General features: G+C 43.2%; 3 protein-coding genes across 3 annotated transcripts; 1 reads left to right on the top strand and 2 right to left on the bottom strand.

The window, feature by feature from the left end:
• The first annotated feature begins 4,705 nt into the window (after positions 1 to 4,705).
• LOC6726741 (nucleolar protein dao-5) lies at positions 4,706 to 8,176 on the top strand. Its single transcript, XM_002102116.4, has 3 exons — positions 4,706 to 5,862; positions 6,243 to 6,362; positions 6,419 to 8,176. The coding sequence occupies exons 1-3, from the start codon at positions 5,276 to 5,278 to the stop codon at positions 7,047 to 7,049; spliced, it is 1,338 nt and encodes a 445-aa protein (XP_002102152.2). The 5' UTR covers positions 4,706 to 5,275; the 3' UTR covers positions 7,050 to 8,176.
• Positions 8,177 to 8,381: 205 nt separating this feature from the next.
• On the bottom strand, positions 8,382 to 9,908 carry LOC6726740 (Bardet-Biedl syndrome 5 protein homolog). Its single transcript, XM_002102115.4, has 5 exons — positions 9,753 to 9,908; positions 9,546 to 9,694; positions 9,291 to 9,486; positions 8,994 to 9,231; positions 8,382 to 8,917 (listed from the first exon to the last, which is right to left on the bottom strand). Exons 1-5 carry the CDS (start codon positions 9,845 to 9,847, stop codon positions 8,450 to 8,452), a joined length of 1,146 nt encoding a protein of 381 aa, XP_002102151.1. The 5' UTR covers positions 9,848 to 9,908; the 3' UTR covers positions 8,382 to 8,449.
• A 149-nt stretch (positions 9,909 to 10,057) lies between these two features.
• LOC6726738 (mannose-1-phosphate guanyltransferase beta) lies at positions 10,058 to 12,644 on the bottom strand. Its single transcript, XM_016176115.2, has 4 exons — positions 12,338 to 12,644; positions 11,977 to 12,275; positions 11,171 to 11,705; positions 10,058 to 10,796 (listed from the first exon to the last, which is right to left on the bottom strand). The coding sequence occupies exons 2-4, from the start codon at positions 12,148 to 12,150 to the stop codon at positions 10,396 to 10,398; spliced, it is 1,110 nt and encodes a 369-aa protein (XP_016033232.1). The 5' UTR covers positions 12,151 to 12,275; positions 12,338 to 12,644; the 3' UTR covers positions 10,058 to 10,395.
• Between the last annotated feature and the right edge of the window lie 834 nt (positions 12,645 to 13,478).

Below are 13,478 nucleotides of genomic sequence, written 5' to 3'. Positions count from 1 at the left end.
TTGCAATATCGACTTGGCCGATGATTCCGATCAAGAATAAATATACTGTTTATAAGCAATATTCTGACTAAAATCAATATAACCGCTGCAAAGATATAAGTATAGCCACCTGTCGATTTGAATTGAGATTATCTCATACATATATTATATTTATTGGATACAAGTTGTTTTTTGTTGAATTACCCTTTTCGACTCATAATTTGATAATCCTGTGTATATAATATCTTAGATTCAATCTAAACACTTACATGAGATGGTGAACTATTTAGGATCTACATAAGTGTGTTCAATAATATCTGTGCTTGTTTTTTTATAAAAAGTCGATAGGATCGAGAAGTGCCTCCATTTTCATTTGTTGTCCACTGGGACGTTACAAATTCTCGACTGCCCAAGCCAGTTCATTAAAAACTTCATTACCCAAAGCGTCTAGCTCGGCAAATCAATTTTGATTTACTCCGAGCACCAACATATATCAATGCGATCGCCCCCATAGCGGCTTTCCCCTGGATTCCCCATTTCTCCCTCCTCCACCCCCTCACCGGGAAAAGCGCTCGAGTGGAGAATCCCCTTTGGGGGCTGATGCCGGAGCTGGAAGGCGAAACGTTCCATCACCCATCAGCCATCAGCCGGCAGAGTGTTGATGATGGAAAGTGTCCCACTGGGCCGCCACAAAACAACGTCCGTAATGGGAGAGAGGGAATAACAAAAACATCGGGGAGAAGATAGAAAGAAGACCCAGATACAAAGGGCTACGGAGCATTGAGTGCCTCAGAATCGAGTGAGCCGCAACAACAATAAACGCTAATAATGCTTAATCAATGTTACACTTTACAACAATAAAAGGGAGGGAAACAAAAAGCGAAGGGCCACGAAAACATCGAGTTCAACTTCATTTGTGAAATGATTTATGGTCTTTTCATTACCGAAAAACCTCTTCACACCTGTGGAAAGTATGTTGAGGCCAAATTAAATGTAATTGAAATGATTTGGAATCGCCAGCAAGAGTCCGGCATGTACATACGTATTTTCCGAGCAGCTAAATCGATTTTCAATTTTTCCCGAGAGACAGCCGGGGAATCGGCAATTGAACAAATTGTTGAAAACAATGCGTGGAATTTGTTGCTTACAAATTTCGATTTTGCTTTACCGCCCGATTCATTTGCGTTGCGCATTTCAATAATCATTTATCTTATCGGATCGCCTCGATTATAAACACCAGCGTGCCGAGATCATAAATTCTCGTCACTGCCGAAATGAGCTTCATTATGGACAGAAATTAGATTCCATCCGTAGATGCGTATGTTGTATAAAATACGATTTTAAGATAGATTCTGCAATAGATTTTGCTCCGCCAAGTGGGAGCTTATATGTATAGTATAGTGAAGCGTGAATACCAAATACAAAGATTCAAATGTCCCGGCACTTTAAGCACAATATGTTTTTCAAATCTGGTACAAACACTTCTCCAGAACCTTGGATACACGGATAAATACCAAGAAAGCATTGAGTTTAGCACAGTTTAAACGGTTAGTAGAACAGGAAATATTGGATATCAAATCTCAAATCAACTAAAATAAAAAAACTAAATGGAGTGACAGACATAGTTTTCAGATTGCACGCAGGCGCCACCTATGGTTGGGTATATATTTTGCTCAGAATTCCCTAGGCAAAAATGGTATAGTCTGCAATTAAAAACAGTCTTTTTACAATAAACTCTACCAAGCTCACCAAGTAACTTTCGATAGTTGAAGGGTCGGAAACAGTCCAAAAAGGAGAACTGTTTATCCATTGGATAATATCATGATTTTAGGCCAACAACAAAGAGTTTTTCAGGATATCATTATTTAATATTTCGAAGATTTCATTGCGTAAACTCCAACCCCAATTAGACCCTGATTTAGAAAGGCCACTGAAAACCCCATCCAACACCCATCTGGTGGACATGATGATTTAGACTTCGGATAGGTGTGTCTGCAAATATATTTTGAGAAAAAAATTGAATTTTCAAAATTTTTGAAAAATAAATAGATTTGAAAAATTGTATGTTAAAGGTTGGTGGCTTTCGCCATGCGGCTTATGTACATATATATGTGCATATGTAGTGTGGAATAGCATCGGCTGACTTAAAGATAGAAGGGCTACCCAAACTCCTCGTAACTCCAATTACCAGAACCCAGTGAGCAAGTAATCAAACTGAATGCGGAGTTGAACACAAAGCTTCGGCCGCTGTCGTTGCAATGACTTCCGATCAATCAATTAGTTTCGAAGAAGCCCGACTTGATTGTGTTCCCAACTTTTGTGTCCTTCCACTCGCTCTCCACATGGAACCCCTCTTGGTGGCAGCTGTGCTTCTCCAAGGACGCGGCCTCATCTCCAGAGCTTTCCGTCGTCCTGCCGCACGTCAATCCACGGGTGCACTTGGAGTCACCGGATTGTGTGTGGTGTTTTTGGGCGGATCCGGTGGTTTTCGCAGTGCGGTTCGATTCTCGAGAAGTGCGCCCAGCACGAGTTAAAATTTAATTTAGTGAAAATAATTTGCTTAGTCGTGCTGCAAAATTGCATAATTGTCAATGGCGGTGGCACGCCACGCCACTCCACTCCACTCTGCCTCTCCCTCTCTCTAATGAGCGGCTTGCAGCGCCATTTTGTGGCACCATCACATCTGCATATTGGAAAATTATAGCTTTGAGCCCCGAGTGCGACGCCTGCCACATCGCGAATCCAGAGCACCGAATGCCGCTCTGCTCCTGGCCTTTGTTTGCTCTAAAAGCCTGGCTGCGGCTGCGCAGAAGCCCAAAAGCGCGTGGTTCGGGCGCATGGTGAGGCGCAATGGGGGGCGATCGTTCTCGACGACGCCGACGACGAGGTGACCTCCAGCCGAGTCATTGCGGCAAGGACCTGACTCAAAGCTGGCAGGCAGCAAACAGCCAGCGCAAATAAGAGGAGGCCTCGGGTTACACAGCCGAAGATCTGAATACTCTCATTCATTTCGTGCACTGGACGCAGTTCCAGCAGGGTAGCAAAGTACAGGGTACAGGGTACATGCTGTCGAAAATGTCCGACTATTTCGGTCAGTGTAAGCGAACGAAGTAAAAGAATGCTGCATATCGTAAGTATTTCTTGCTGATCAAAATCATCCAAAGAAATATACTACCAAAATAGTTATGTTCGTACATTTGTATTTAATTATTAAGACTATTTTATAAATCAGTAAATCACAATCCAGTAAGGGGTAATCAAATTATTTCGCTATCAACCGCCATCACCTCTTCGTTCCCTTTCTGCCTCATAATGAGCTGTAAAACACTGTTCTTGAAATGTTTTTAAGCGAAAGAACGCAGCGAGGAGGAAGTGGGCACCAACGGGCATTTGACATGCCAAAAAACACTTCTGTCACAGCAGCAGTGGCCACTGGAGAGCATCGCATCCAGTCCGCAGGAGGTGGCGACCACAGAAGCGTGCCTTCCCCCTGCCCCTTCAACCGCACTGGAAATAATTATTCGGACTTACAAAATTATTAATTCAAGTCAAATATCCTGTGAGCTTAAAAGCAAAAATTAAAATGAGCTTAAAATAAGTCATTCAATTAACAAGTAGTTTCATTAAAAGTCCAAGACTTTAAATAATACACGAATTAATGGCATTTGCTCAACATGGAATAGTTTTTATCAGCCTCTAATAACAATTTTTAATTTGTTCGCTTCCTTCGACAGAAAAGTGCAAACTCAGCGCCGCATGCGCCGCGGCCATTACTTTGCTGCCATAAACCCGATACGGCGATGCTCTTATCTTCGATTGCCAACACAAATGGCGCACAGTAGCAGAAAAGCAATTCGGCTATTTAATTTCAATTTTACTACAGGCTTTAACAGCCGCAGCGATTAAAGCGGCTTTACTTCTCATCAGTTGTGCTAATCAAGTTAGTTCGATGTTTCCTTTCTCTGAGCTTCAGCTATAATATTTAATTATTTTGTTTTCCGTAAAATTATTATTTACTTATGTTAACGCTCTTCTTGACATATGTATGCCTTTCTCCGAGCGGTAGCTTTAATATTTATCTCTTGTACAAAAACAAGGGAATCATTTTAACGGATATTACTTATTTATTTACCTACTCTGACGGACATTAATCTTAATGGTTTTTAGATATAAACAAAACATATGAAATATGATTTTCTAAGACAACCAGTTTCATGTAATCCTGGGGAGCGCTTCAACACAAACGGAAACATTCCTGGGGTACGCTTACTGATGCGTTTTGGTGGACGTGGTTCGGAATACTTCTATTTAAACCCATTTACTCTGTTAACTACCTTTTTACACTATTACCAACAACAATAGCATAGATTCAATTGCGCTTTCCAATTATGTTATGCGGAATAACTTTCTCAGAAAACATATATATTTATTACGGAAAAACGATGCTTGCAGGATTTAAATGCTACTAATAAAAAGTTCGCTCTATTGTAATCTTGTTTAAAATAACAAAATGCAAAACTGTGGAAAAGACAGTCAAATAAAACAGCCGTAATCTAATGATTTAACAGACTGCTTTCAGTTGAAAATTTTAATTGGAAGCTTTTCTGCTATTTTTTGAATTAAAATTTTGCGGGCAAAAGCTTTAAAAAAGTAATCGAAAGCACTTATTTGTCGCATAAGATATCGGTACTCGTTTGTTTCGTTATTTTCTTAGCGCCCTCTGGTAACTCTAAAAATACAGGCACGCCTATCGATACCCCGACTGGCACCACGTATCGAAACATCGATTAGCCACAGCTGCTTGTGAATGAAAAAAGCGTAAAATCGAATCGTAAAACAAATTCGCGAAAAAACATTGCCGCCCGTCCTGCAGAATCACAGGTCGGTGGACCCATACACAAGCGGATGAGAGAAGAGGCCAGTAGGCCCAAGCTAACCCGGCCAGGATAAATTCGAGTCGTTCGTCCTTCCCACCGGCACACAATGGAGCTATAGTGTGTCTGTGTGTGCGAGAGTGCGGGCGTTTGTGTGCGTGGTTGTAGTAGTGGGCGAGTGCGTGTAGTAGTAGTACGACGAGTGTTGAGGCGACGGGGAAAACAAAAAGAAATCTAGTTTGTGCTCGAGGCTTCGGCTGGAAACCCGGCCGCGAAGAGTGCGTAAATGTAAGGTGCGATCGCTGATGAGCCATCACCTCTTCCCGGTGCTGGAGGCAGTGCATCCAACCGGAGAAGTTGAGGGACTCTAGGCTAGCGGGGCAGTAATACGGCCACATCCCGATTCCGATCCCGATCCCGTAATGCTGCTGGCCGCAGCCGGTCTGCCGGCCTACGACGCCGCTAAGCTGTCCAGCAATGCCGGATCCGGCTCCAGCAACGTGGGCTCCGGCGGAGTGGGTACACCCACGGCGTCCTCGTCGCGTCCTAGTGCCGCTAGTGCCCTGATGAAGACCCTGTCTGTGCGCCTGCATCGAGGCACCGAGTTTATTAAGGACACCGTTCATAAGGCCCTGGTCATGTCCGCTCCTACGCCTGTGGCCCCAGCTACAGCTCCTGCGCCCAAGATCGTGGACCACAGCCTAAAGCGAAAGCTAAGCGGCGCTGGCGGGCTGATGGGCTGCAGCAGCATGGGCAGTATGACCTCATCTATCGCCAGCAGCTCGAGAAGTCATCACTATGCCGTGACCAGCCAGGGGGCCTCGTCACAGGTGATTCCTTTGCCCAGTCAAGTGCCCACAGCTGCCTTTCTGCGCACCTACACGGTGGCTCCCACGGCACTCCATCGATCTGCCGCCGCTCGCAAACGGAATCCCAGCACCGACAGCCTGCTTATGGACCTGTGCCTCTTTAAGCCCATTCGGCCCATGCCCATAACGCCAATAAAAATGTGAGTACTCTCCGATATTCGAAACCGATTCCATTTGAGAAACTCATACTTAGAAGATTTCCAGTAGAAAACTTGATAATAGCTATCCAATTTCGCTACATGATATGATGTTTATAAAATACATGGGTTCTTGGAGACCTTTGGATTGTCTTAGTTGCCATTTGCATGTTTATCCTCTTGATTTATTTGGCTTATCCAACTGGTGTAAGATTCCAGCTGAGATTTGATCTTTTTTGTCATAAAACTTGGCACTATCACCGCCTCCTAATGCGTTTGTACTTTTAAAATTAATTTTTAAGTTTTAAACTCACATTTTCCATTACGAATCGAGTCAAATCATATAAAAAACAATTTACTTATATTTGTTGTATCGTTGATAGCCACAAGTTCCGCGGCTTTGAACTGAAGAAACCAAAATTTGTCCCCGCTGCAAATCCAGACAGCGAAGAAGATGAGGACGACGACGATGAAGATGAGGTGGTCCGCAAGCCAAAGCCCAGGTAAGTGTCCAGTTAAACATTCAAGTTTATGTCTAATGACTGCTTTCTTCGCTTAGCAACTTGACATTGCCAACAAATGCGGACTCGGCCTTCGTTCCGATGCCCTATATAGAAACCACCAACACCGCCATTAACGCAACCACCACCACTAACAGCAGGAGCAGATCCCGCTCCCTCAACACACTCACCTCAGGCTCTGCCCAGGCCATAACCAAGCCAAAGCGTCGTCGTCGCGCTCCCATGCTCACGGCCAAAAGACGACGCAAGGCGCTGGATACGAAACTAACAAATTCAGCAGACGGAGGAACTGAAGACAAAGCTCCTGCCGTGCGCAAAGCGACGACAGCACGCGGAGGATCCAAGCGCAGTCGTGGAGAATCGATCACGGCTCCCACGCCAGCGGACCCAATCAAATCTCCAGTAGCAATTAAAGCGCCGACCAAGAGCAAATCAACCTCTAGAAGTGAAGCTGCTAAACGTAGTCGTGTAGCTGTTGCGCAGAATGCCACTGTTCTCACAGCGACTTCCGCCACTTCAGCAGATTCAATCAGTAAAACCGCAACCAAGCGCAAGGCTGCTAATGAAAAAGTCGCCAAGCGTAGTCGTGGTTCCGCAGCCTTGTCTGTGCGTCCTTCCCCGCCAATGACACGTCAGCGGGCTCGTCAGCAGATCTCCGCCAGCACCTAAGGTCTAGAAATCTTGGATGCTCGCTCATTGGAACGTAAGCCAATATGGCAAAAGCTAGAAAAACAAAACAACAATAGGAAAGAGTCGCGTAAGAGATTCGCTAAGTTCTGAGTCTTTGGGTTCTAGTTACTGTTTATGTGTACGTATTACATCTTTCCTTTGAAGTAGGTGGAAATGTAAGATAAGCCAGTAATCAATCATGTAAAGTACACGTAGTGTTCAACTCGTTTCGTATTATTCGGGAGATAAAATGACTACTTGAGTTTCAACAAGCAACTATAATTTGTTTGGGTACACATATTACAGAATTCTGGCTTGGTCTTCAAGACTGATATAACAAAAAGCATCCGCTACGAATAAAATATGATACAAAATGATATATGCAAAAGAAATTTAACCCTCATTAAGCGAAAAGTATTAAATGTATAAAGAAACTAGTTCATTTAAGTCATTCCTGATAATAATGTTTCAACCAAAACTGTTTGTCAACATATGGATATGTTAGTTTTGACCCTTTTCTTTCAATGAATGTACAAACAAAGTTCAACGTTTTCGGTTCGTTTAGTTTATGTGCTTGCCTTTGAGGCAGGTTAGTAAGGATGTATGGAAAGAACAGGATGGACAGGATGAAAAAACGCCACAACTACAATTATTTTTCCTACTTTAGTTAAGTTTGTTACAATTTATGTATGGCGCAGATACAACGTAATCAATTCACACACACAAGTATAAAAACATACATGTAATTCTAACTTTATCTAAGCATACGACTTATCTTTAAGAACAGCAATGACATAAAAATATAGAAAACTTTATATATAAAACATGCCGGTCAAATCAACTGTGTGTTGTGATATGAACTAATTTATAAATCCAAGCAAAAGACGAGCAAAAGCTCCTTAAATTTATCTGCTTGACTCAGACAACACCGAAAAACTCAACCCAATTAAGCCCTTTATATCCTTAAGAAGTAGAAGTTGGAAAATCTAAATTTGCGGAACTCCAAAATGTTTAGAAATGCGCCCTAAGCTAAGGACAATTTCGAGCGATTCCAAACGAAAGCAAAATTACTTAAACACACAGCGAGTTGTATGCGTCAATAAAAATTACGAGTAACTACAAATTAATTAAATTGGTAATTTATTGTTTAAAGGATGTTATGGAACTGAGCCATCCGCTAACATACGTATATGTAAATCCTCAATTTTCCAAGCTATAAATCCTTAAGTCCATCCAAAAATTTATTCGCTTACATGGACTGTAAAATATTTTGATTTGTTCTTACTGAATCACCATCGCAATGGAAGCAAATGGAAACGAACCCCAGTCCAATTCGTTTGATTCACAATTTCATATTTTATTGCAATGACTATGAATCAACATTCTCGGGTATAACATATTCATTCCATCGTTTCCATTTTGGTGGGCATAACGTTCCACAGGTCTTGCAATTTGTAGCCATCCCTAATGGGCTCCATGGCAAAGCCCAGTTCCTTGCAGTAAACCGGGGCTCTCTCGCCCTGACTGGGCACCTTGCCCAAACAGCCCTCGGCGAGGTAGCTGTTGAGCTTGGTGTTGATCTCCCGCTCCTGCCGCTCGTCCAGCTCCTCGAAGTTGTCCACCTTGAACTGGGAGGCCTGCGCAGCTTCCTCGGCGGCCGCCTCCAATCGCCGCCGCGCGTCATTCGCATTGTATTGGATGCCAAAGTTGGGCTGCTCGCCATAAATGGTGTGCAGCGAGCTGAGCTCCTTGAACAACTCGTTTAGCCGCTCGGCGGGATCGACGCGGAATCCGAGTACATATCCTCCTCCCGTTTCCGCTGTTTGGATTACCAAAGCGGGTCCGTACTTGGACTCCCGAACGCGGAGCTGTAATGACAATTTGCCTGTGAGTTTATAATGGAATGGTCGAAAATAGTATCCTTTTTCGGTCTAGATAGATTACGCTCTCAATCTGTAGATATGGCAAACTGATGTTGAAGGTCTCGTTGGCATCTGCAAACCACACCAGTCGAATATTGGTTACCACGAAGCTGCCCAGGTTGCCCTGGTCGCTGGACAAATTCCACACGCCCTGCACATGGCTGAAGACCTGCTCATCTGGTAGGATAACCAGTTGACCCGCTTGGACGATGGCTCCGCGCAGCTTCAGGTCGCGGTAGAGATAAGTACGCTGATACAGGCTGAGTAAAACATCAATTTTAGGCACATTTTTGTATTGAACTGATCTGGATTTCCTCACTGATATACGTCGAACACGCTGGCGAAGATCGGCTGATCGCGACGCGACGTTTCCCCAGATACGTCGGTGAAAAGGAACTCAAAGCGAGTCTCGTTGCTTACCGCCAGGATGTAGAGGGCCTGGCTGGCTATCCTGGCTTTGGAGTGCATATGAACTACCCGAGTGTTGGTGTTGCCAATCCGAGCATAGCCAATGGCTTCTTGGGAAAATCAATTTCTAGTTCATTGGACGGTAAGCAGAACTGCAAGCACTTACACAGATTGTACTTCTTGTGGACCAGCGAGTGCCATATAATCCGCAAATTGGTTACCATCAGGCGACCCGTGTCCCCCGGATTTCCTTTGCTGTCTTCGATGTGGTAAATGTAGTCGAGCACTCGCTCTCCGCTCCGCAGGTTCTTGTGCCTGAAACGAATCTATCCAATCGAGGGCCCAGAATCCAATTGAATATGAGTCTACTTACAGTTGGGGCACATCAAATTTGACCTCCTTGTCCTCCCAGAGCAACTGCAGCAACGGCTGTTGGTTTCCTTCGATCGGAGCTAGCGACTTTAACATTTTTTCCGAGACAACTAACGTCTTTGTTGGGGTATTAATCCACTGGTAAAACGGTTGCTAGGCAACCTGTGTAGTCCAGGAACCAATGCCTAAACCAACTACCATGAAATACACGAAAACTACCAACCTTCATTTCAATTTTACATCCTACCATAGGAAGAGACCAGTCAACCTTTAACTTTATTTTCCGTTTTTAATAAAAGCCCAATCTTTTAATTTTTTAAATACGTATGTATTATATTTGACTAACGTACAGAATTTTAGGAGTATAACTAATGCTTCGCTTATCAAAGTACAAAAACGTTCAACTAACGCGTTTATGCTTAAACCATAAGTCAGCTTTTCCCCCTTCGCCAGGGAAGGAGAAAGAGCTGGAGTTTATAAATAGTTAGCAACGCTAACTGCTGGAAATGTTCTTTTTTTTCATAGTGTCAATATTGCAAATCGTAGGTGAGAGCAGTTAAGCAAAAGGCACCTTATAGAATACCGAAACGGCGCAACTGAACAAAAATAGATTGTATTTACACTTTCTGATTTGGGCCACCGCCTCACATTATGATCTGCGGTTCTGGGACACTGGCCGCAATGCTTTTATGGGGCAAGACCTGGCCTCCGTTAATGTAGAGCTCATCCTTCACGATTACATCCTCGCCTAGCACGGTGATGCCTTCGATGCGAACCCAACGGCCAACCGTGGAACTCCAACCGACGATGCAGGAGTCCAGCCATGAGTGTGAGCGAACGATGGCGCCTTTGAGGATGGTCGAGCGCTTAATGCACACGCCATCCTCGATGACCACGTCCGGTCCAATGGTTACATTAGGCCCGATGCGACAACCCTCGCCGATCTTGGCCGTGGGATCCACCAACACGTTGCCCACCACTCCAGGCCCTGTGTACAGCTTGGGGGATTGCTTCTGGCGCAGCGAGCTTAGATAGAGACACATGCCTGAAAGGGAATAGAATGGTGCCATAAGTTAAGCGATAAAGTCGGAGTGTTCCAGCCCATTCAATGGCCTTCACATATATTCATAAGTCGTGAATCGCATCCGCATGAACGCAACAAACTATTTACTCTTCTACTCGGTTTCTCCCATCTCCCACTCACTATCAGCCTAATGAGCCTCACTTCATTTAAACAGAAATCGCTCTATCAAACATTAGCTATAGTTCCAGGAAACTCAATAATAGATAAAGCCAAAAGCCGGGTGGGTAAAAAGGCACAGCACAATTAAGAACGACATCCACATTTGCTTTCAAAGCGATAAGACCAATTAGGCAATCAAGATTGAGCGAGCAAGCGAGTGATTCAGTCTGTCGTACCGGTTAGGAAGTCTTTTGGCTGTCCGATGTCCATCCAGAATCCAGTTAAGTCCATTGCGTACAACTCCTGTTGCTGCGCCATTGCAGGGAACACCTCCTTCTCTATTGATGTGGGCTTAACTTCGATCCGGTCAAGGACGGAGGGATTGAAGATGTAAATGCCGGCATTGATCTTATTGCTAACGAACTCTTGTGGCTTTTCAATAAAGTTCTTTATGCAGCCGTTCTCATCGTACAGCACAACTCCGTATTTTGATGGTTCTTCGACCTTTGTGACCACAATTGTGCCTTCTTTTCCGTGATTACGATGGAATTGCACTAGTTGCTTAAATGGAAAATCGCAGATAACGTCCGAATTGAGCACGAAAAATGGCTCTGAGCTGGCTGCTAAAATCGTTTTCGCTAGGGCCAGAGGTCCAGCTGTTCCCAGGGGTTCCGTCTCGTGGGAGAAGATCAATTCCACGCCCAGTTTCTTGGCTTCGACTTTAAGCTCCTTTTCCATTTGCTCGGCTCGATAGCTGACGGCTAAAATAACCTGCAAGAAGGAAGTATGCATTATTTTGGGAATATATAACATACAACCCAAAAGAGTACACTCTTTTAGTGGAAGTTGAGTTGTTTCTTAGCGTGTTATGTAACCGTCTTCCATAAACTTGGACAAAGCTAACAATATGTAACAAGATCAACTGTTTTCTAAACATCCAAAGGTATTAAAAGAACATTGTTTTTATGTATGATATGCCAAATTTCCATTCTCCTAAGCAATGGGGCAGTTTTGGCGTCATTAGTCTAAGAACTGGATATACCTGACGACATCCCGCATCGACGAGTGCCTCCAGTTGGTGGAGAAGAATCGGCTTATTGGCGAACTCCACCAGTGGCTTGGGCGTGCTGAGGGTCAGGGGTCGCAGCCGGGTCCCATAACCACCGACCAGAATCAACGCCCTCATCCCGTTTCCCACAGCTGGATTTCCACACATCACTTTTCCGATTCCGCCCCGTTTCGTTCCCCGGTTTCGATCGTCCGTAAGCGAGCGACACGTCACACCTCAAAGTTCTCGAGACTTTCTCCGTACAGCGAGATTCCGTTTCAGCGGTCCAACAACTGTAATCGACGAAGGCGAGTGAGTAACTCAGTTGGCTGTGTTTAGTTTATAGTTTACTCACCTTGTTGCGCTATCTATTTCCTTGTTGTTGTTTTTGGGATTGTCTTTTTTCGTGATAAGAACCTTTGTGCCTCTAGTTGGGTGCACTTGCCTGTCCCAAAACTCCAATAAGAGTTTCTGATAGTTGTAGATGGACGTTTTCAAGGCTTCGGAATATCGATCTTGTCATTGAACATTTAATATGGTCTTTGTTTATTTTATTATCATTTGTTTTATAAGTAAACTCGCCGCACAAAAAAGTAAATAAAAACCGAGCTGGCCAAGTTGTTATTACACTATCGGAAGATGGCGATGAATACGCTTCGTCCCACTCGCAGTAGCGCTGATAGCCGGATTCCACCGAACATTTTACGCAAATATTATTAAACTTGATTAAATATTTTGTAATAACAAAAATGGTTAAAGAGCATTATTTTCTTGTTAAATTGTAGAATCTTTAAAAATACTTTTCAGTTTGATTTTAATCTGTATGTATGTATTTTAATCTTAATATGTATAATCGTAATTTTTTTCCCATTGCGATTTGAGCAAAATCTTTTGATTTCGTTTTAGGTGCTTCGGTTTTCACGAAATGTTTGCTATTGGATTGTTCCGTGCACAGTAAACAGACAATAGAGCGGCCAACTTTTTTACAGTTTTAATTCCGATGTTCGCACTGCAAGTTGACCAGTTATGTCATTAAATTACATACTATTATTTACTAACAGCACTTTTGCCCCTTCTTTAAAGTAATTAAGTTTTTCTTTTATATTTTGTAAGCATTTATACCTGCCTGTTTCGTTTTAACAATAGTATGCCAGTCTTCCCAATAGTTTTTGTCGACGTACGTATGAACTCTTGCCAAATCGAAACTTATTATTGCCGAAGGCAAAATTTTGTTATTTAAATTTGAGGTGGGGTCAGAAATAAGTTTGTTATTATATAACTAAGTGACAAAATGATCTTGTGGTGATGTGGAATAAACATCAATAGACCACGGAGTAAATAGTTTACTAGTTTTTCTAGTTTTTCCCTGAGTTACTAAGATTTGATGTGATATAAAAAAGCATTTACTTTACATTTCGGGAAGAAAAAAGTTCCCGTTTTAAAATTCAAAATATTCTTTCGAATTGGATTACAGGAGCATGCCCGAGAAAATGTAA

This window comes from Drosophila simulans, chromosome 3R (genome assembly GCF_016746395.2).
Source record: "Drosophila simulans strain w501 chromosome 3R, Prin_Dsim_3.1, whole genome shotgun sequence".
NCBI classification, from domain to species: domain Eukaryota; kingdom Metazoa; phylum Arthropoda; class Insecta; order Diptera; family Drosophilidae; genus Drosophila; species Drosophila simulans.
The sequence above is the reverse complement of the archived record's forward strand: the minus strand, read 5'-3'. Positions and strand labels throughout refer to the sequence as shown.

What these genes read in the sequence shown, in the direction of transcription:
- LOC6726741 (XM_002102116.4), top strand. Translation starts at nt 5,276, where the DNA reads ATGCTGCTGGCCGCAGCCGGTCTGCCGGCCTACGACGCCGCTAAGCTG. An exon ending in CCCATAACGCCAATAAAAAT is followed by an intron (nt 5,863 to 6,242) that starts GTGAGTACTCTC and finishes TATCGTTGATAG; the next exon opens with CCACAAGTTCCGCGGCTTTG. An exon ending in GTCCGCAAGCCAAAGCCCAG is followed by an intron (nt 6,363 to 6,418) that starts GTAAGTGTCCAG and finishes TTCTTCGCTTAG; the next exon opens with CAACTTGACATTGCCAACAA.
- LOC6726740 (XM_002102115.4), bottom strand. Translation starts at nt 9,847, where the DNA reads ATGTTAAAGTCGCTAGCTCCGATCGAAGGAAACCAACAGCCGTTGCTG. An exon ending in AAATTTGATGTGCCCCAACT is followed by an intron (nt 9,695 to 9,752) that starts GTAAGTAGACTC and finishes GATTCGTTTCAG; the next exon opens with GCACAAGAACCTGCGGAGCG. An exon ending in CCACAAGAAGTACAATCTGT is followed by an intron (nt 9,487 to 9,545) that starts GTAAGTGCTTGC and finishes TTTCCCAAGAAG; the next exon opens with CCATTGGCTATGCTCGGATT.
- LOC6726738 (XM_016176115.2), bottom strand. Translation starts at nt 12,150, where the DNA reads ATGTGTGGAAATCCAGCTGTGGGAAACGGGATGAGGGCGTTGATTCTG. An exon ending in TCGATGCGGGATGTCGTCAG is followed by an intron (nt 11,706 to 11,976) that starts GTATATCCAGTT and finishes TCCTTCTTGCAG; the next exon opens with GTTATTTTAGCCGTCAGCTA. An exon ending in GCCAAAAGACTTCCTAACCG is followed by an intron (nt 10,797 to 11,170) that starts GTACGACAGACT and finishes ATTCCCTTTCAG; the next exon opens with GCATGTGTCTCTATCTAAGC.